Source organism: Oreochromis niloticus, linkage group LG3 (assembly GCF_001858045.2).
Source record: "Oreochromis niloticus isolate F11D_XX linkage group LG3, O_niloticus_UMD_NMBU, whole genome shotgun sequence".
NCBI classification, from domain to species: Eukaryota; Metazoa; Chordata; class Actinopteri; order Cichliformes; family Cichlidae; genus Oreochromis; species Oreochromis niloticus.
Genome location: NC_031967.2, coordinates 4,896,843 through 4,920,548, shown reverse-complemented (window position 1 = coordinate 4,920,548; position 23,706 = coordinate 4,896,843). Strand labels below are relative to the sequence as shown.

The 23,706-nt window shown below is 40.2% G+C and overlaps 1 protein-coding gene across 1 annotated transcript in view; it reads right to left on the bottom strand.

Moving 5' to 3' along the window:
• LOC100707946 (mitogen-activated protein kinase kinase kinase 11) overlaps positions 1–23,706 on the bottom strand; it is a 52,349-nt gene that overhangs the window by 25,304 nt on the left and 3,339 nt on the right. Inside the window, exon 2 of the mRNA XM_013266088.3 lies at positions 1,765–1,945. Coding sequence (XP_013121542.1) covers positions 1,765–1,945 — 181 coding nt within the window. The remainder of the gene's footprint in view (positions 1–1,764; positions 1,946–23,706) is intronic.

Here is a 23,706-nt window from a genome sequence, read left to right as displayed (position 1 = left end):
AAGATTAGCCTTCATTTCTTCAGAGCGGGGCTGCCTGTTTGCTCGTTTCACCGGTTTCCAGATTCTGCAGTGATTGCTGTGAAATTTCACTTTGTGTGGGTGTGAAGTTGATGGACAAAGGATATGGAAACTAAGAGGATGTGAACGTGTGACAAAAAACTTTTAATAAAAGACGTGTTGTAAATATGGTTCTCCTTGTTTGGTCCCTTTAAGGATGCAGAAAAAGGCTTTCTGCTGAGCTGGTTTCATATAGGCTCTGTATACAAGAGTCCACATCTATAGGATTACAATTAAACCACAGCACATTAGAGTTATGCTTTTTTTTTTTTTCCTACATTCTTTTACAGTTTTATCTGTTGCTCAGTGAAAACGTCCCTGCTCCCTTATTCCAAATGCAAATTCATGTACTGTGCACTTCAATCATAAATCCCCTCTCAACAAATCACACAGTTGTTTAAGGCATTATTATAAAACCACAAGCCATAATCAAGGGACTCTGCGTAGATGTGGCCAGACACACACACACACACACAAAGCTATTCCCAGATAAAGGGCTGTGGTTAGGTCGGGTGTGTGGCCTCCTTCTCCGTCTATACTGGAGACAATGGGACAGTGTGCAGCACACATGTCCCACAACAAAGCACAGAGCAGCTTTTTGAAGAGACGCCATCACATGGTCGTGGCAGCCTTGCTGCAATCCATCACTCTGTCCCTCCATCTCTTCATCACAGAGTCTCCCACTATCACTTCTCTGTTCTTTCACCCTTTAATTCTAACCCATCACTTTATCCTTTGGACGACAAGTCTACATACACACAAAGCTTCAAAAGACCAATTTCAAATTCTTCAACAATACCAATGCCAAAAGAAAACATGTACATATATGAGCTCTTTCAGTAAAGTCACCTCACCGATGATTAAACTGCTAAAAATTTTAAGGATTTTGAGATATCTAAAGTCTCCTTATATCTCCCTTTCCTTTTACCAGTTAATTTCTTGCTGAAGCTTGCTTGAAGATTCATTAGCTAAGCTTGGCATGAAGGCTGTAAAAGCGGAAACGGCTAGCTGGGAACAATGCCAATTAATTAACAATAAGATTTAGCCATGGTGGTGGGTGGACGTTATAAACTTTCCACAAAGCAAGGCTGGGCGCTTCCCTATCCTGTTCTCCTTTATTGCTAAGGTAAGCTAATAGCCTTCAGCCCTTCCTTTATATATGCATATATATGAGTGAGAGTGGTTTCCCCTAGACTGGGTGCTTTGGGAGGATGGGTGTTACTCTTCACCTTTAGTTTTAGACAAAACAACACTTGTCAAGGAGCTTTTCTTGCACTTTAAGTTGGCCAACAAGTTGTGGGAGTCATCAACTCCAGTAACAGCATCCTCTCCTCAGCTACTCCCTTCCCTGATGTGCTCCTCCCTGCCCTCTCACTGTTTCGCACAGGGAAACTAGAGAAACAAGCCTGACCATGAATGACTGCAAAATGCAGAAGAGACTGTGACACTGTGTGAAAAAGGTGAATTTTTATTTAGTAAATAAATCACTTTTTCATTTTTTGTTTTGTGTGAGTAGGCTGGATCCAGGAGGCAATGGCGGCAGACAATGTTTTGTTAATTTAATGTCTGCAAGACAGGAAAGGATCATATTTGCTCAAATGTAAAACTATTCTTGCAAGGTGTTGAGAATTACATAATCTCTTTTCTCAGGCCACAACAGTCTTTTAATAACAAACCGTTTATAGGGACACACATTCACAGACTTACCTCCAGACATCACTGCCTTTGGAGAACGTGGAGGACTTGATGACTTCCGGGGCCATCCAGGCATAGGTGCCAGCGGTGCTCATCTTTGTGGTCTTGTGCCATTCTCTTGCCAGGCCAAAGTCTGTAATCTTCAACGTCAACCCCTCCATACATTCATTTTCTATGGGCTCAGCCAGAAGAACTTCAGGAAGATGATGTAGATGGTAGGTAGAAAGGAAAGGGTGGGGGGTGGGGGGGAGACAAATTAATAAAAATGTTTAATATGCAAGTCGAGAAATGTGTTTTGGTTAAAAGTCATTGAAATGCATCACTGCAGAGATGCATATTGCACTTGTCTTGCTAGTGGCAGGGAAAAAAATAAACGTCACACTAAACCGAGCAATGTCTTCAGTACACACATTCACACATTCTCAGTTTCTTTTTCACTTCCTCTTCCTCTTATTTTAGGCCTCTAAAATTCAAGTCGACAAACATAATTTGCTTCAATTTGACTAATCGATGGAACTACATAAACCTCTGCCTAGTTAAACTGGCAGTGGTATGTGATTGGCAGCGTATACAATATGGTTTAGTTAGCACGTCAAGCTGACTGTGTGCACGATTGGGAGCTGGGCCAGACTCTGTCTCCACCCTCAGCTGAACTGAGCTGTGCTGTCAGTGAACTGGCTCGACATGTTGGTCACATGAGGAAATGTATAGAGGAAGCACCATTTCTAAAACAAATGGGTTCAGTGACTCTAATAAAGAAGTATTTCTTTTAGGAGCTATTATGATATCCAAATTAAAAGTCTTCAACCTTTTTAAAAAAAAAAAAAAAAAAAATTGTTTCCACCAATTACATTTTTTAAGCTCAAACTAGCCTGTATTTCTTCATTTCTTCAGCTAGCTCAATAACGATAATCAAATTTAGCCAGCTAGCTCTTGTTGGCTAAAGCAGCGGCAATTATATACTATATAAACTGTTTTATTAACAGTTAATAATATACAGTTTAAACAATGTCAAACCTCTTTAACTGTTAAACCTCAGGGAACTATTAAATGGGTTATCACACAGCCAAATGCGTAAAAACTACAAAATTGTTCTGTATAACCAGCTAATGTTAGCTACAGCCACTTCACTTTGATACTTACTAATAAAATATTACCTATAGAAAGAATTATTGGCTTATTCTATATGTTCTGCATTTTGTGCAGCTTCTTATTGCCGAATTCAGAATGGCGTACATTTTCTGTAATTACTCACTACTCACTATACAGAAAGCCTGGATAGCGAGTTCACCATTATGTCGTGCTGTCTGAGTGCATGGTTAATATTGCGATAACCTGTTAGAACCACTTATCTCTGTTGGATATTATGTCCCACAGAGACTTCTGAAAAGAATAATTTATGAATGAGCAGGGCCTTAATAGTTGCAATAAAATGTATTTTCAATTCAACCAATTCAAATACCCATTTCTTTTATGCTGGTGCTTTTGTCTGATGTGGATCAGTTTTAAAAGGTGCAGAGAGGAATGATAAAAGAAATATCTCCTTCAGCTTATTAGATCAGGGGTCCCCAATCCCAGTCCACGAGGGCCGGTGTCCCTGCAGGTTTTAGATGTGTCCTTGATCCATCACAGCTGATTTAAATGGATAAATTACCTTCTCAACATGTCTTGAAGTTCTCCAGAGGCCTGGTAATGAGCTAATCATGTAATTCAGGTGTGTGGACCCAGGGTGAGATCTAAAACCTGCAGGGACACCGGCCCTCGTGGACTGGGATTGGGGACCCCTGTATTAGATGAAGGGCGGCATTTAAAAATGCCATCGCAAGATATTTATTTGCATAAACTCAACCGTTAAAGAAAAAAGAAACTGCTTTCATCTTGCTGCCCTTCCACACAGAAGGGCATCACAAGAGCTCACAGTGTGCACCCATCTCAGCTGCACAAACAAAAAAATATTACTGCAATATTGCAAGTAAACCTTATTCCCGTATTCTATTTTCATTAGTGACACTCATGTTTCCAGCCTCTTATCTGGTGCCTGCAGACCGCCATCTGACTGCTGAGCTACAAGTATGTTCAAAGCAAGCAGCTAATAAGTCTAAACAGCTCTTTAAAAGATGTAATCTTATGTTTTTCCTTACTGACTACATATAACATTACAGTGTTCATATTAAAGAGAGCCAAAGTAGATTATTGAATGTTTTAGAATTGAAATAATACTCAAGAGATATAGGACCTATTCCGATATTTCGTGCTTTAAAAATATGATCTTTTTTTCCCCATTTCAGACGCAAAAAATAAACAGATTTCCCTGACATTTATATCGTGTGTATTTATTTATTTACTTACTCGTTTATGCTGTGCCCAGCTCTGGTCAGATGATTGCTGTGTTTCCAAACACGAGTGCAACTAACAGGGAAGTGGCAGAGTGCCCTCTCTTAGGAAAATTGAGCAACATTAATGCTCATAATTTAAGCATTTTTCTTTTTTTAATTTTTGCTTATCAGCCGTTGCAAATGCTGATATTGATAGTTCGACAAAAAGCTAATAGCAGCCGATAATACCAGACTGTCAGTAATGTCGGCCCACTGATAAATCGCTCGGGCTCTATTAAAAAATATCTTATCTTTGATTTGGCCATTTGTAATTTGGTACAAGAGGGGAAGCTTCCAGTGGGTTCCCGTTTTTGTCCTCTCAAGTAAATAAGGTAATACACTTTCCTGTCAATCTTATATTGATTTATTTAATATAAGGCGGCACTACTGTTCCCTACTGCATTTATCATAGTTCTGTTCTTATAGCCTGTTTATATTGCGTCTACATACATACATATCGGCTGACATATCAAAATATCGGATTTAAATTGCCATCGAGCATTGGTGTTAAAGTTCCAGGAGAGGCGATGAGTTAGGAGTGTATGGGGAATTTCTGTACATGGGTTTTTGGTGCTAAGGTCAAAGGTTAAAATATAAAATACTTAATTATTATTAGAAAATGGTCAAATGTACATGCTTATTTATTAAAGTGTGTGTTGTATATAGATGGTGTAATTGAGGTTAACTAAGGTAAACAGGCAAACTCACCTGTGAGTAAATAATGGTTTAGTCCTATAATAGCTGAGAGTATTTAAGGCTGCCATTTGTCATTAGACACTGATTTGTGCTGCTGCTGGAAGGCTTGACCTGGCATTCATTATCCATGGAGTTATATCATATGTGGACAAATAAACACCTCTTGCTTCCAAAGTACTCTACCTCAGCCTTCATCTCCAGCTGCAAAAGGCCACTTTGTTACAATCGGTATTTATACAGAACCTAAAAACACCCATTTCACTGGGCTCTAATTTTTAAAGCCTAAAATGTCCAGTGAATTGCTTCAATGACATTTTATTTGCTAAATTATCTAAAACTTTGGCTTTCTTTAATATGAACATAATGCAGTGGTCTGAAGGTGTTTTAGTTCTGTTTCACACAAGTTCTTGTTTACTTTAGATTTATGCACACCTGACAAGAAAACTGTACTTCTTGTTAATGCCTGTGTGCTTATAATGACTAGTGTATGTGTGCATATATCTTCAGTAGTGTCAGCATGAGGATATTATATTTTCTACATGCATGAATCTGAGGTATCTTTACGCTTTAGGCAGGGAGGAAGGTGCTCAATCATAAAAAAGCGACCCTATTAAATGTGTGGCAGGTTCTAACTGTGCATTCGAATGAAACTATAACATGCAGTATAATTGCATGCATTATAACTAAAATAACATTTTAAACACTCAGTAATGCACAGCTTTTGACCTACACATTACCAGACCTGTGCATACTGGGATTGTGTGAAAGTCTAAGCAAAGTCAAAGTATAAAATGCAATAAGTTCTATATTTTGTTAACCAGTCAGTGTCAGGAAATCTAGCAGCACTGAAAGCCTCACCAGGCAGGTTTCTATGAAAGCAGAATATAAAGCTGAGGATTTCTGTCGCTGCAGTGTGACTCTGTATCACATGTCTCAGTGAGATCGGCAGCCGTGCCTCTCTTCCCCTTTGCTGGCAGAGTGGGCATCGCTTAGGGCAAGGCTGGCTGTCAAACTCAGGGAGGAGAAGCAGCAAAGAATTTCACTTATTATAGGGAAGTAAGACTCCAACTATTTGCAGTCACTTTCCGACTCTCTGGGCTCGGCTCTCTTTCCCTTTTTTCCCCTCGACTTCACTGAAAAATCTATTTTCTCCTCCCTCTGTTTTCTTTATCCACAAATATATGAATTTTTATCATTTTCCAGACATATAACCGACTCTCGCCCTCCCTCTCTCCGTCTCTTTTGTTCAGACATCCTGTGCTGTGCCTCGTAGCCCAGAGGCAGCAAGTTTGACGTCACAAAGGAATGCATCACAAGAGGTTGTGTTGTCTGCTCTGTGTGTGAGAACATTGAAGGGAATAGGAGACACGGTTCTTTCATAATGTACTTGCATGACAAATTGTGCTCCCTGGTCATAGAGACACCATCCACAGCCGTGCATATTATTTTGTCCATTCGCCTGTAAGATGATGGTAGGTGCAAAGCGAGACGATAAGTTCAGGCTTTTACTTCATATTCTCAGCAGCGTGTTTTTTATTCTTATAGACCGAAAGCTTTTTAAATTGCGGGGGGGCTCTAAAAGGACGTCGACCACCAATTTTTTGCTTCGCTATCGACTTCTGCCTCACAAAGAAGACCCAAACAATGAAGTAGCAAAAGAAGCCAACAGCCAAAACAAAAAAAGCATCTACTGCTGCACATTTAACCTTTCTGCAGAAAATCAATTTCTGTCCATTCTTTGCCTGAGTCACTGTTTCTGTCAATTCCACAGGCCACAGGGAGGGGGGTGGGCTGGTATTTACTGCAACAGGCCCTGATCCCTTGCTCTACTTCTTTTGTCCTACTGCTGGTCAGCGTCTAGTGAAAACAAGCCCTGGTCAGTCACCCCCATTTCCACCAGGATGCTCGATCTCTGTGCCATGACCCTACTTCCGGGAAGTGACGCTGATATCTGTCAATTAGCCTGCTCTAACAAGGATCTGCCTTTTTTTGAAGGGGGGGAAAAGTTCCCACCGACTACTGCTTATTGCTATTTTAGTAAACAGAGGTTAAGAGGGGTCACATGGCTGCAGACATAGAGTGAGACAGAGCAGTGGGAAGTGTTGGTGCTGTGAGGGAGCGAGCAGAGGTGTCACACAGAGAGAGAGTAGCTGACTGTTGATTGTTATCATATGATAGAGGAAGATGGGCCACAGCTATAAGTGGCTGGGCTAGAAAGCAGAGCTATAGATAACTGTACACACACACACACACACACACACGCACGCAAAACGATGCACACGCAGGCACTTAACACACATCTGCCACATTTATTTTTTAGCAATATTCCCAGATGCACACAAGCATCCAAGTATGAGAAAAATGCACACGCGCGCACACACACACACACACACACACACACACACACACACACACACACACACACAATTAAAAGGAAGGCATGAGAACACACCATTGAACTAGTTCACACAAACAAACAGAGGTGCAGAGTAAATCCCACGGGTACATGGGTGTGCTACGACAGGTGGACCAATCAGCCCTTGACACGACATCAATCCTCAGAGGTGGGTGGTTACAGGAATGAAGTCATTTATCCAATGGAAATGAAGAGGAAATGAGATCTATGCAACAGATCATTTATTAATAACTTCTGATGACAAGTAAAAAATTTTTTAACGATATTCATCCGTCCACAGTTTATGAATTTGTTGTCTCACTCTGTGTCGCACTCACTTCACTTCAGTGAAATCATGTAGGAGCAGGTCAGCAGTAATGTTACGACTTTTAGACTTTTATTTGTATAATGTAAACTATGAATTTCATTCTAGATTCCCAGTGTCACCATTTATTAATATTGTGCAGGAGGGACAGAAGCAGGCTTGAGAAGTAGTCATTTCCGAAGTCTGCACGTATGTTGCAGCTGCACGGACGATATGTAGAAACTTCTAGACTGTTATTTATCAAACATCTTATCCATTATATGATGTTAATAGGTCTGAGTACAGAGGCATTCTGTGGGGGGGGGGGGGGGGGGCAAGAAGGCAAGAATCCACCACACACCTGCAGATATTTACTGCAAAAGCCAACAGGGCCAAAAATAAATAAATACATAAATAAATAAGTAAATAAACACACACACCAGAGCAAAGGTGATAGAGAGTTTGATAACACACACAATAAACAAACATAGCCTATTCACATAAATGTGCCTGCACTTACAGGCTGGCTATAACCTACCTATACTCAAACTCACGCGTGCACACATGCAACCACACAGAGAAACAAACACGAAACAAAGTCTCAGCACATGTACACATGACATTCTTCTTCCACTTCCTGATCTGAGACCGAGTGCAATCACAGTTTAACTCCTGTTCGGCCATCCTCCTCTGACCACTACCGTCACACTGACGACAAACGGCGTGCTAGTCAGCTGCTTACTGGACACCATGTGGCCAAACTGTGTCCAAATCAGCCACTGACCCACATAATACTAATTGTGCTGCTGATATCTTCAAAACTATGTGAAGCAATAAATTCATTTTTAAAAAAGTTAAAAATAAATTGTGTTGGACTAATATGATAACATGGAGGGATACGGGAGTACTTTTATCTACCTCCCCTGTTGTCTCCTATATTAATCACATTTTAAGGTGGTGTGTGAACCAAAGAGGTAAAAAGAGCTGGAAATCCAGCTCTCCTTCAAAGGATAATGGCAAGTATCACGACTAGATCGGTCTTGCCCAGTCAGAGTGTCTTCCTGATTGAGAGGCACGAAACCAACAATGTCACCACAAAAACACCATGACTGTTCTCCATGGAAACGGGACTCTGTTTAGCATTGTTTGTTGTTCAGAAACAAGAGTGTGTCAGTTGCAGACATGACTCCTACCAGCGGTGGCCTAGATATGATAGTGGCTGCGGGAGTGAGTCAACTCTGCAACAGAATCCCAGAGTCATGGCTTTTTTCAGGGGTCGTTCCAGCACTGATTAAACATGTGCTTACCTGACTGATAAAGGCAGCGGTGCCTCATGGACAAATATGGGCTATTATACATTCCCCACATTCTTCACATGGCATTTAAGAAGCAAAGCTTCTTGTTCTGCTCCAATTTACTGACATTACCCCAGATATGCTGGCAAATACTAACGGGAAAGGGTCTGTTAATATGCTGTCACAGATTAACCATTAAGCCCATCAAAAAAAATTTGCTTTGACTTTTTGTTGTAGTCCAGTTTTCAGTAGAGATGCACCAGTTGCAGTTTTCTTGGCCAGTAAACCTATAATTGACAGCGTATACAAACAAACATCTATTTTTATTCAATGCAGCAATATTATTTCAGAATTTTAAAAAAAAAGGTTTTAAACTTAATAATTTTACCCAAACTGCAGCAAGTTGTAGTATCTTTTTTCATTGAAGGGACTGGAAATAGAGTGCTCTGTTACTGGACAGGGGTACAGATAACTGAAAGTGAGTTGCTTGCACCAACTTTTACTGGGCATATTTTACCTTATTAAACAAAATCAGGTGCAACAGATTTATATAACAAAAGAAATTTTGGTCAATTTATAAATGTACATCAAAATGATATAACTTCACTGGAAAAAAAGGCGACCAAGGCTTTTCTCTTTTTTCTTGTTTTCACTCATCTCCATAATTTTCCTCCTGCCTGTTTTGATCCCTTGCTCATACTGAGGCTGCGGTTTGTGGTTGGCTAAATTAACTTGTCTATCATAGCCATATGAAGCATGTGTAATGAAATTAGACTAAGATGAAATTTACTTTATATTTTTCATTGACAGTATTGTTTCATTTAGGTTTTTTTAAAATTTTATTTCTATTTTTACATTCTACTTTTGACAAAACAGGATATTATTAGTTATCATTTATGGATCAAGTGTTTCAAAAACTACTATAAACTGACCATATTAGATCCACCACAGCTGTTAATAAAACTGTATTATGTGACATTTCAAAAAAGGAAGTTTAGCAGGCATAGAAAAATTAACTAAAGAGGACTTAAACAGTCACTGGCAGGTACTGACATACAAAAAGCAAAGTCTCATGCCCTCCCCAAGGACACTGAACATACAGTGCATGCAGCGACAAAGGCTGTAAACTTTCACATCCAGAAGTCTGCCTCTTCACTCTGCACCTCACTTAATTATCTTCTTCCCTATAATTCCAAACTGGAGCTACATCTCCATCTCTCACCACTTGTTTCTATGTATGGTATGATTCCTCGCCCCTGTCAGTTTCTCCTAGGGTTGGACTGATAATTACCCGAGGATACTAAGCCAGCATTGACTGAAAACTCACGCCATACTTGGTGTGCATTTTTTAAAAGCAAAAAATATTTTGGAGAAGCAAAAAAAATATATTATGGACAAAACACAAAAAAACTAGAACAAATTCTTTTCAACAAAAAGGTCAAATGAAAGAATGCATAGTATCACTCCATGGCCAAAATTATCTGTGCTGGTCTTTAAATGCCGACATGGGGTCGACCTCTGTGCTCTCTCTACCTTCCTCCCTCTCCCTCCTCCCTGCCCTGCAACCCGTAGGCGAGGGGAGAATTCCGGCAGGGTGGGGGCTTTCCCCAGGAAGAACGGGAGCTTTGTCCCCTGAGGGACGAGGCCATAGGCTGACAGACAGTTTGGCAAGCTCTGACCAGGCAGCGAGCAAAGGAGAGAGAGAGAGGGAGAGAGATCGGGTACAATCATAGTGCAGAAGATGTCAACTCACGGCGAAACTGGCGCTCATGCCGCTGGAGTTTCGCCTTAGCTCAGGGGTGCATTCAAAGTTGCTCGCTGAGCGCAAGAGTTAAGCAACGTCAGCAGTTTAAACACTAGGCCACAACTAACCAATGTGTGCGATTAGAAGATTCTGCTGTCAGTCTGAGGCCCCACATGTTCCTTATTTGATATGCGTAAAGATAAAGTTATGATTGATGTGCACTTTTGGTTCACCCACTGCACCACAGGGCTGCCATGAGTAAAACCTGAATTCCCTGAGCAGAATGCACTCATACTATCACTCTGCATGGCGCCTTGAAACATCACTCATTTCCTGTAAGACGCAAATCATTCTCAGCTGCAGAGAAATATTATATATAGTCAAGATTAGTTTGACAACCTAACTGCTGTCAGAGCCTTGGTGGGGAGGTTGATGTTTACAGCAGTTTGGGGAAAATTCCCTCGCGTTCTCGTCCAAGTAAGTTGGAAGATAATGTTGGTGAACCTGTTGGCTTGCAACGTTTGCCCTGTTAGACTTGTTTTATAGGGAGAGTCTTAATAGATAGATGCAAACCCTGAGACCGGGGTGATGTAACATCTCAGAGAGAGGCAGCCATGTCCTCTTTAGCATGTTTCTGTTTTTACTACAGGCCAGTTGAAGGAGTCAGCCAGTTAGTTAGCTTAATATGTAGTTTTATATCTAAACTGAAACTGATCCCTGTTTTACGTATGAATTTAAAAACCTTTTAACCTTTCTATTCACTGAACTTACAGAAATAAACTGTCAAAACAAAAATATCCCTGCTAGCTAAAATCTATAAATAAATGTAACTTGCATTCATCAAAACTGGGTAAAAACTTATCTTTTAAAGATTACATTTTAAATTAACTAAGTCTAAATGACTTAGAAGTTGGGGTTTTTTTTCCTGGCTCACAGGGAACTATTAGGGGGAAAGACTAGGTATCTATCCATGTACAGCAGAAGCAATGAGTCAGCGCTACCTTATTCACCAGAAATCTATCTGCAGCTACTTTATGTTCCAAGTACTTTGTGACAGATAACTGAGCAGTATACTCAATTAATCTCTTCTAAGTGAATACTCATTACACCATCTTGGACTGCAGTTTCTGTTCTAGACCTGATTCTGCAGTCCAGCTTCTGTGAACCTGGTGTCGCTCCGCTTGCTGTAGCTTCTGGGAGTGGACCTAAAGCATTCAAAAGATGGACTACTGTCAGCAGCTCCAGCCCAAGATGGTGAAGTGTGAGTACACCCAACTGCAGGAGGAGATCCTCTTTGGGAAAATAGCTGAATTAAACTGAGGTCGGCTGTGACAGCAAAAAAGGGCAGGAAGCCAGTCAGTAGGAAAAATAAAAGCTGCAAAGGTCTGGGGCTTGCTAGTTAGCGCAACTGAACTTTCTAAATAAGGGCAAATATTATCCTACTAAACTGACTGCGAATGGTGCCACTCGCTCAGACAAATAGAGAAAATGCTCAAATAAGTAAACAGATATAGTCAGGAAGCTGTTAATATACTTAGACAGCCCAACAGAGCACAGCTGATGTGCTGAAAACACAACTGATCAACAAAACAGTGTTATGCTTGAGTAAATGAAACCCCCATTAACAAGTCTGCTTCATGCTTTTCTAACAAATGCTGGTAATCTTCCACTGGCTCTGGGTAAACCTGTCTGGGAGGCAACAAAAAATGCATCTATGCAAAAAAATAACCCTGAAAGAACATCTGAGACAAACTGCTATGAATTATTAAAATGACTTGGGTACAGACAAAACCAAAACCCCAAAAAACCACACACACGCACACACTTTTTTGGGGGGGTAAAGAACGAAGAACATAAAGAACAAAATCTTGCCTGGCTTCTATTAAGCATGTCTTTAAGTACATAAGCTAGAAGCTAATCATCATGAGAGTTTCAGTGTGAAACACACCCTCCAAAACACATACAAGGGAGTATTCTGTTTCTGGGCATCCACATTAACACTGATGAGGGGGGTTTATAAATGATTCCCTGTGCCAGGTAACTGCCTGTGAGTGCCTGAAAACAGTCACTTATTAACAAGCATCCAGAGCTCCAGGGTGTTGAAATTTAACCGACATTACAGCCATTTCCTCAGAAGCTTAAATAAGGGGTCATTACGAGGTTGACCCCAGAGGTTTTCGGGTCAATGTAGGTAGTGGTGGGGGAAAGGAATTATACTGGTGGTAAATGTGATTAATGAAACACAGCCAGCTAAAAAAATATATATATATATATTTTTATTTATATTTTTATTTATTTATTTATTTATTATGTGGATTCTACAGTATAGATATGCATACCTATAAAGCCCCTTTAGAAAATATCCAATAATTTAAGGACTTTTTGTTTCCATTTACAGCACATGACCAATCGCAGACAGTAAACACATTTATTGCCAAAGTATTTTCCAAGCCACAAACTGCCATTCAAGAAATACATTTAAACTGAATTCAAAACCCAAATGTAAAGATTTCGTTTAAGGGAACTAAAAGTTGTTTTAGTTGTTTAGTTGTTGAACTTTGTTTTTGACGGCTAGTTTAATCTCCTTTTAATATTTTAAGTATAAACTGTTGAAATTTCACTGGCAAAGATTAGGCAGATTAGTCAGACATAAAAAAAATAACAATGAGCTATATAAAATGACACTAGCAGAGTTAACACTGCAACAATAAGAGCTATGGCGTAGTGTTGTTCATCCCAACTTCCTGTTTTGCGGATAGGGATAGTATAGCGAAGCTAAAAACTCCAAAATTAAAGCAAGCTAGGTAATTTTAGAGCTTTCGCAAAGATTGGCGGTCAGATGACTGAGACTGTTGGGCTGAAGTGTTGAAGGCTCAAATGTTTTCAGAAGTTTATCCAGTGTTCCTGCCAAGTCCAGTGACCTAGTGTATTACAATACCGGTAATAAATTCTTCAGTGCCTTAGTCACTGACCATTAGGAAAGGGTTACATAGCCTCAAAATTATATCTATGATATGAATTTGCAACAATATTTCTCATGATATAATAATCTGAAGTGTGACTCAACACTGTAGTGCATAGTAGTATATCAAGCATCACAGTATAAGTCAATGGTAAGCACAAAAGTAGTCTAGGCAGTTTTTGCCTGGAAATATTAAGTAACTGCTTCACACTTTACCAATAACTGAAGTAACCTTGTAACAGCCCATCAGATGCTAACACAGGGCTCTCAGACATTCCTGGGCTTGACTTGTTTTTGCACACATTAAAGGGATGATATCGCAATATGGCATTTTTATATCTCGTAAACATGGTACTAAACAGGCCTTCTGATCACAGGAACAGGGAGTGCACTGTATAGTGCCTCGCAACAGCACTATAGCAGACTGATACTGCTATACTAATTGAGTGTGATGTTGAATTCCATCGTGCTGGTCAAAGACAACATAGGTAACGATATTTTAAGTGGAAAGGCTGCAAATAATAGGAATTGTTTAGAACTGCAAGTCTAGATAAAAAAAGCAAACAACATTTCAATTCCTCAATTTCTTTTATCATATAAACATGTTTTAACCCATGTATTCAGTTTCTCTTCCACAAACATATCTTATGATCTGTGAGGTGAGAAAGAGGACAAGCTGAAACTATATTTCAGACTGGAGAAGGGGAAAAAACAACAACAGATTTCAGTCTGGCTGAGTGCTGGAAACCTCTCTACTTCCTGTGTGTTCTGACCTTCCAGTATCTGCTTTTATTTTCTTTCTGTTTTTTCCTCCTCCTCCCCTGCAGTTCTGTTGTTTGGCCCCCCTCACTCATCCTGCTCGGACTACACACACAGAGACATAATTCTGCAGCTTTCATGACTAAGCGTGGGCGTGCAGTCATTGTGTGGGCCTCGCTCGCTTTGCACCTACAGTACATAGTGCATAATGCATGTGAATACAGATGTTATATGGTGCAGATATATACAATAACAACTAAATATGAAATGCCGAAATAATGCACTGAGCAGTATTTTAATTGAGACAGCTAAAACTATCTGCATACTAATTTCATATGCTACCATTCAGACCACCACACTGACTGTATACAACTGACTCTATACAAATCATAACCTGAATATTCTGACTGCAGCTATTTATGTACACAAAATTTATACTTAAAATATTAAAAGGAGATTAAACTAGGAGTCAAAATATAGTTAGTAAAAAGGTTTTAATGGCAGTTAAAACTGAAGGGCTAAGAAGAACGAAACAAGACAGACTTAATATCTAATAACTCACCTAGAACACTTAATTTTAACAGGTAATTGAAATAGAACTCAGGATGTGATTATCCTAGCTTAGCATAATTCTACGTCCATCGAAGTAACAACAAGATATTAGTGGAAGCCAGCAGTGCTAGTACTTTGCTTTTGTCAGAACAAAGGTAGCTGTTTTAATCAGTTTCCAGTCTGTATGCTAAGCTAGTCTAATCAGCTCCTGGCTCGAGGCCTTTCTCACTCACCATGTGTTAACAGACCTCTCTGCACTGAATCATACTTGTTATTAATCTCTGGCTCACTTCCACAGCATGTTTTGTATCATGTCTTCCTTCTCTCTCCCCAACTGGTCGTGGCAGATGGCAGTCCCTCCCTGAGCCTGGTTCTGCCGGAGGTTTCTTCCTGGGGAGTTTTTCCTTCCCACTGTCGCCAAAGTGCTTGCTCACAGGGGTCATATGATTGTTGGGTTTTTCTCTGTATGTATTATTGTAGGGTCTACCTTACAATATAAAGTGCCTTGAGGTGACTGTTGTGATTTGGTGTTGTATAAATAAATACATTAACCTCAATTTAAATTTATTTCAAATTTAAATTGAGGTTAATGGATATAATGGACATTGATAAAATTCTTCTATTGTTTCATAAAAGGACTAATGCTCCCCCAAATAATAAGAGCCTACTTGTGGTGATCGTTTCGAGCTGCAGATGGGCCATATCTTCCTGACGCTCTCTTTGCCCGTCATCAGAACAGAATAGCCCCTTAAGTCTTTCAAACTATTTTTCAATATTTATTTAGATGTACTATCAAAGTTAAGGAATAAAAGTTTTTGCTAATTTCCTGTAAAAGTAGATAAAAGTAACTAATTGTGCAAACCCTATCAACCTAACATATGTTTTGTGAGGCTATGTGACCAGATATGTATCAGAGACTGACAACACGGTGTTAAGTACTGAGACATCCAAGCTAATGTGACTGCATCACTTTTGGTACAGTTTCATTAGCTGTCAGCGCTAACCATCTGTGAAGTCACAATTGACTCTATTCAAAAATTTGACAATTTCTAGCACGCTACTGCAGTCTACAGATTTCTACAGAGTGCCATGTCACATTCTCAATATTCTCTCTGCTGTGTGTGGGGGGAAAAAAGAAAAAAGAGCAGACAAGTGGTTACTGTAAACGGTAAAGAAAATAGAAAATGTATAAGTGGCAGTGGGTTGTTTTTATGTTGGGGCCCACATATGGTAAACAGTGGCCTGGTCTTCAGATATATTTAGGAGTCCGTTAATATACCTGGGCGCCCTGCCCAAGTAAAGTCTGAGTGTGGGAAACACTGTGCCTCAACATGGCATGAATTTACTTTGAATCTCATCCGGAGGACAAGAAAATGGTCAAAATTCAACCTGGAAATGATCAGTTTCTAGAAGCTTTGATCTAAAAATATTAGTATTTGCTCTAGCTTTGAAAAAAAATTAAAGCTCAAGTCTGTCCACACATGTACTAGTCTCCAGATCTAACCTGCTCTTCATTATAAGCCTCACTGGATTCAGCAAGGCTGTTATTTCCAACAACAGCACAGGAAAACAAAGCAGTCAGGTAGCTGCCTAAACTGTACATCGGGTTAGCCTAGCAAACTCCTCTCTGCCTTATCGCCCACTGACACACACTCTGAGCCAGCAGCAACACAGCTGAGCTTTACCCCTGGTGACCCCCGCACTGTTCCCAGTCAGGACACCCCAGGCATCCCTCGGATATGCCAGTCAGCAATTGGCACTGAAGAGGCAGCCACGTTTATGGATCATTCAAAACAAGGCACTTTCTGCTCACTTCTGAGGTTACGCTGTCTACTGAATAAAAACAGTTAGCATGTGCTAAATTTTCTCTTCTTGGTAAGGCAGTTAAGAAGGTTGAGTGCTAGACTCTGCAAGTAATTAAGTGAAGTTTAAAAACAGACACTTGCTGTGCAACTTACTTCGCACTATATATTTTAATACTGAAATATACTGAAACTAAGCTGATGTGACAGCTTTGCAAAGCATCACAGATAACACACACATTTCTCATTTTTACTTTTAGTTGATTAAAGTTCATTGCTGTTTCTATGCATTACCCAGAGACTTTGAGAAATGAGATTTACTCTTTTCCCCTGTGTTTTTATACATATACATAAAACGCTATAAATCAAATCACTATTTCTGTCAAGCTTAAGGGTTCTTTTTTATTCCTGAGATAAACAGGCAATAAACACATTCTGTACATATCCTCAGTACAAATTCAATAAACCGTCAAATGTAAACGAAGAAGAACACAAACAAAGTTGAAGTATTAACTGAAATGTGCTCCGCTTATGCTGCAAGGGAGGGAAAAGAGAAAGAAGGCACAAGAAGTGTCATGCTGCTTCAATAAAGTGTGCAGCGAGGCTCATACATGGATCAGATTTGCAAATTCACCACGGATCTGGTTTCAGTTGTCTTTTTACTCTCCGTGCAGAGCCAGGAAAAAAACAACTAGGAAAAACAGATGTGGCCAATGAGGGTCAATTATAATAATCAGCTTTTCATAGTATTAAAGGTAACTGTGTGACTGACATTTGTACTGAGACAGGGCATTATGGGCATATAGGTAGCATTCGGCTAGGCCTAGCTTCCTAAGAAGTGTAACTTGGATTATTGATGAAACGTTTCTCACACAGAAAACGCTACGTCCAGATGGACAGAATCAACCTTTTGGGATTATCAGCAGCTGCTTTTTAATCTGGACATGGAGAATCCAGTTGTTGGATGCAGGTTGTTAACCAAGCTTGTACACATCATCTTATAATTCTTGTTGCCCCAGTCACCTATGTAAATATGGTCATTTCTGGCTCCAAAAAACCAACATGGTAACAACCAAAGGACTAACATCAAAGGTACTGTCAGTCATTTTTGAGTTTGTTGGAAGACATAAATACACACTAATCAGTTTTTCTTCTTTTAAACAAATTGATGCATTTTTCTAAAGAATTGATCCATTGAACATACATAGTAGGGGGTGCTGGTTTTCAAAGCCACCATGTTGCAATGCCATATTGAATATAGTGGCCAAGATGGACATCACCATTCTACATAATTACATTTTATACGTGTAGCTAAAGACGGAGGTAGGATGTAGCTAAGGACACATAAGTAGTATGCCAAAAACAGAGGAGAAGAGAACTCACAGGCATCCACCTGTTGTGTTTGCAACGGCAAAACTCCCAGAAAACTTGGGGATATCCTCAACAACTCGCCTCCGTATCATTGTCATCGCACAGAAGTACGTTTCAGTGATTCAATGATTCATCAGCCCTGGATACCTGGCATATTCACAGCTGAGGTAAACGGCAGTCTGATAGCCCACACTCACTACAGATGAATGGCAGCCAGAGCTTTTTGTCCTACAGTGGCCATCCTAGCTAGGATCACGGACTTGGATCAGAAGGGATAATAAAAAAAAAAAAACCCTGACGTCTAGCAGTGAGATTTTACATACTTCAACTTTAAGGCTTTAAAGTGAGAAATCTAGACAAAATCAGATAAATGTCTCACAGTCTTTTGCTGTGTCAAAGTCAATTCATCTGACAGTGTCAGAAATTTTTTTCAGCTTTCTCCATCATTTCTTTCTCACTAGACCGTAAAACACAAACAACACCTCTGTAAATAACATGCGGTAAATATGTGGTACACACTGTACTGCACTCTCACACATCCAAAAGAAGCCAGTCCCAGTCTGCTTCACTGACTGACCAATCAGAAAATCTAAAGTCATTCCGCTGCCACACCGGAGTGTACCGAGGGAAGCATCAAATTATAGCATGCCATCAACATCACTGAGTAACTAGTTAGTGCAACGTTAGCAATACATGGTGGAGATTTGGAATTTAATCAATTGTTGATTTTACTGAACTGCAGGTTAAAGTTAAATCTAGCGACAGGCCACCACTAAAGGGTGAAAAAAATTGTAGAGGCTTGGTACCATCATGTTGGACACTGAACATTTGATCTAGTTTTAAATACTAAGGAAGACTGAACACTAAAAAGCACTAATGAGTAGCTAGCAAGTAATGTAAAACCGGTATGATGTACATTACAGGTATTTAAGGTACCTAGAAGTGAAAGTGAAACTTCAAACAAGTCCTGATTGTGTTCGACATAAATGCTTCTTTTTTAATGAAAGAGCGTACTGTGTGTCAGTAAACTAGGGCATGGGTTAGATACAGGCATATGCAAGTGCTGCATGATTCGGTATGACACAGCTTTGTGTGAAATTTAATCTAAATGTAATCTAATTTAATTTTTAAAAAAATGTGTGATGTAAAGAGGAAGATATATTTGGTCTTCTCTACGTGTAATTTTAAGACATGGTAATATCTGAACATGAGGACTGTAAGACATGTAAAATATGTAAAATGTATCTGCAATTTTGTGAGTGACAATGTATTTTTGGAAAACAGGATGCTGGTACCACTTGTGATCTGCATGCAAGTAGCATGCATCAAGTGCTTTAGTGAAACGGGCAACAGCTCAAGAACAGGCTCTTAGGAGCTCCAGCATCTTTCTGAGAGGATTGCCAAACATGAAAGCAGCAGGATTCACCTGGAAAAAACACAAAATTTAGGCTTGCTTGGCAGCAAAATTATAGTGAGATTGCTCTGCATTTCAAACAAGGAACTGAGCAGCTAAAGGCAGCAAGAAAAGGTGAGCAGGTAGGTGCTCAATGGGATTATCAGCCTAAATTAAAACTGTGTGAAACTGTCCTGCCGTTTTTTTCCCTATTGAACATGTAGCCTGTGTCTGCACGTCTCTGTTCACACATGCCCTACACCATGTGTGGCTCAGCTCAGCTGTGTGTAGTCGAGCAGTGATGTAGAGAGTGAGATGAAAAGGGAATTTGTGCAACATTTTAAGTGACATTTATGACAGATCAACATTAAGTCAAGCTGCTACTAATTACTGATTTCAACAGAAGACAACATAAATGTTTTTGCACCCACAGGAAACCCACCGAGGCACAGCAAGGACATGCCAGTGTCACACAGAGAGGCTGCAAAGTGACAGTGCAAACCACTGCACCTCAGATTCCTCTGTGGTTTCACCAAGAGTCGAAGATTCAAAAGTATTTACTTATCTGTAGTACAGGGGGCTTGGCACTTAAGCCAGGGCAGGGCCTTGCTTTGTGGTGCTGGGTGTGTATATGCACTCCTGCATCTCTTTTGCAGGAAACTCTCACTAAAGAGACTCTTAAACTCCTGACTTTTATTTATATCGCTGTTAAATAACATTAAATAAAACTTTGCATTACTAATGTGTTATAATGGTGGCTTTGTAGTCAAGAGGTGTCAATCATATTTAAGCATAATTATCTGAAGATCCACTAGCTAAGAGACCGCTTATAGTTTGTCAAAACTAGATTCTGAAAAATGCATTTAACATTTTCACATTACGTTGCAAAAGTTGCTCAGACCGACATCAAGAGGGGACTTCCCCATTGAAATTAGTCAGTAGAAATATAACACTGATTAACAGTTTCCTCTGCCATGAGTTTGTTATTGGACAGTGAGAACTGTGCATACATGAGCTGTCTCAGTTTCTTGAGTCATAAACAATGTTACTGAAGCCTTGCACACAGATTGCACTGAATGTGTGCAGGCACCTTCCTGTCTTTGCCTCTAACATTAATCTAATTTGATAAGCAAAAGCCTTGATGTGTTATAGTGTCACATGGCAAGATGTTACTTTTTTCTCAAGACCACATTTTCCCTTCTTCTACAGCTTGCCTTGGCAGCGAGTCCTAAAATTGCTCCATTAGGAGGCTATTATGCTTTATCAAGGGATAGGTTTCAAGCTCTGTTTGCGCTGACTGACAGGTTTGCTGGAAGTAACTTGCTCGTTCCACCTACTGCTCCACTCTGCCGCTGTCCTTGACACAAATTAGGATTGTCTGGCACTCGCTACAGCCAAGAGGGCATCTGTGACTATAGTCTCATGAGCTGAAGTCAACAAGAATTAAATAGCGCCGCAAAATTAGTAGAAATTCTTCTCACATTCCCAATAGTGAATTGACGAGCATGCAGTTAGGTAATAAAATATTTGACTCACAAGCTTTTTTTGTTTGTTTGTTTGTTTGTTTGACACAAAAACACAGGTGCATGCTTGGACTTTATCGCGTTCCCTCATTCCCTCCTCTAAAAATATCTGCACCATCAGGAAACCAGACCAAAAAGTCTAAATGGCCCTCATAAGCCCTGCAGCCGCACAGAGGAACGGTGATGTGTAACTGCAGTGCTAACAGGAGTGCATTTCACTACACGCATGTAAACGAGATACACCCAGCCACCCAGCCACCCACCCACGCGCACACACACGCACACACAGAGGATGTTTTGAGTGTGCTGCAGTGTGGGCACCGGGGGCCCTGAATGAAAAACATGCTGGTAGAAGACATGTATCAGATGTTTGTCCACTTGTGGAAAAAAAAACATGTTGATCAAAGATCCCACTGTGGCTTCTTCCTGAAAACGGGGACTGTGAGTTCTAGCACAGCAAATGCTTAGCTTGACACTTTCCTCACCGACTCTAACTAAAGCCTCTGCAGTTTTATGGTGCGTGGTGACTTTTTGGTATATCAGTCCACAGGTGACACTTTGAATGAGCTTCCTGAAAGCCATCAGAGATTGAGTTTTACTGTAGATGAAGAAAATAGCCCACACCCACACACTTTTGGTTAGCCATCATCCACTCTGTTCCACAAGGGTATAGTCGTGTGGTGCCATTTAACACTCATAACATGGTTAAGGTCTGTCTGCTGTCTCTTCTTGATTTGGTTATTATAAATACTGATAAATCAGCAAATAGCCAATATTATCCCATAATATCAACCTGCCAATAACGGGGCTCTAACTCAACCGTCTAGTAAAAAAGAAAAAATGCAATAAAAGCTGCAGTGATATGGGAGGCATTGCTAACAGGGAAATAAACCTTGAAGTAAACTTTATCCAAACTGATAATCTGATAAACTGAGCCTTAAATGGGACAAAAGTGTCATCCGCTGTACTGAGAATAGCAAAAATTACGAAACCCTGACACACTTAAGAATTAACATATTTTTACAGGGTTTTTTCTTCCTTTTTTTCAAGAGAAACAGGGAGCAGGAGAGCTAATTGTACGGTTTCCTAAAGGTAAATAGTAAAAAAAATAAAGTAGTACTGCTTCCCAGGAGCAAATGCATGAATTTTATTTTGTCATCGCCGAGTTTTCCTCTGGAAAAAATAAAAAAAGTTGTTGACAAAAGTTGTTGATCAATAAAATTAACACCTCTGACTGTTTTCTTACCAGTGGTTTTTATAACGGGACAGGTTGCGGTAATGTATCATTAATTGAGTTGTTGGCAGATAAAAAGGCAGGCGTTTTTCTAGACATCAAGACAAAGCTTAGAGAAGAGTGAATAGAGGTCTTAAATTTCTCCTATTCTGTGTTCACATGTACAGGCTGGCAGCCGGGGAACAACAAACACACACATAAACTTGTGGTTCTAATTAGAGATCATGTTAGCAGTGGAACTGAGGAAAAAGGAACCCACCATTTAGCAGCTAAAACGACAAATCCTGGCATTAACTAAATTATTAAGCTGCTTAATGTGCGACTAAGTGACCGATCCAAGCCACAAGCTGATGTTTTTGGTAGCTTAAGCAGACAGCGAAGGTGTGAGACAGAGACACGTGCTTGTTTGTAGATAAGCAGCATGGATTAGCTATAGAGCAGTGTCTGAGGCTTTGAACCACTGTGCTGGTTATTAGCCAGCGATTGCTAAAGATGTTGGTGTTTTCATAAAGACCAATATACAAAGCCCTTAAACCTAACCACAAGACGCTAAAACACCAAAGTGCAGAAGGTGTGAAAACTCCTCGGACGTGCAGACGCCAGAGTGAGAGACATTATGCTGCTCCACTCGCTGGTCCCCACTTGCATTCAGTGGAATTCCAGTTATGGCCTCTGGCTCTAAGCCAAGCGCCCCACCATGAACTCTCTCTAATGCTTCTGTTAAATCAGCACCTTCCGCCCAACAATCCACAACAGCAATACAGCTGCTGTTTAGAAGCCCTGCAGAGAAAGCGACTATTCACATTAATAATCAATCACTGTAACAAATGGCCCCAATTAACAATAGTAATCCTTTTTTTCCCCCTTTACCATGACCGTGACATCATCATACGAGGAGTTATCCTTTCCTCAGCCCACCTCTGCCTCAGTTCTTTCCTGCGTTTGGTCACTTACAGCGACATTTGGAAACAGGCTTTGTGCCTCCTCGCTGACAGATTCCTCCCTGTTTGACTGCAGAGCGCTGGCGTAAAATGGCAGCTATAGAAAGAAGAACTTGCACCACTATTCTGAGGAACTGACACTACAATCTGAGGGCAACTGTGGATGGTTTAGTACATGCTGTACCTTCAAAGTAACCGCCCCATTAAGATTTTTGGTCTATTTAACCAGCGCTCTTATGTTGGGATGTTTTTGCACCTGCCCGTTAAACCTGTCAGAGTGCCGCTTCCAGCCTGGCAAATTACTGTCAAACTGAAAGAATGTCTTTTTCAAATGACCCCACCTCCCTCTCTCCCCCCACAACAGGATATTGCTCAGTGGCACGACAGGAATAAGGTCGTACGGAGACATGTAGAGGCAGGCCACGGACAAAGATTCAGTGAAGAATTAAAAAACAAGAGGCAGGAGGAGGCAGGAGAGAGATAGGATCTCTCAGGCACACAGAGAGAGGGATTGTGTTCGCTCCGGCCTGTCTCCTATACAAACACTACATTAAAATAACTCCTCTGTTTTTTTTGTGTGTTACAGCAGATGCATTTCCAGCTGGGAA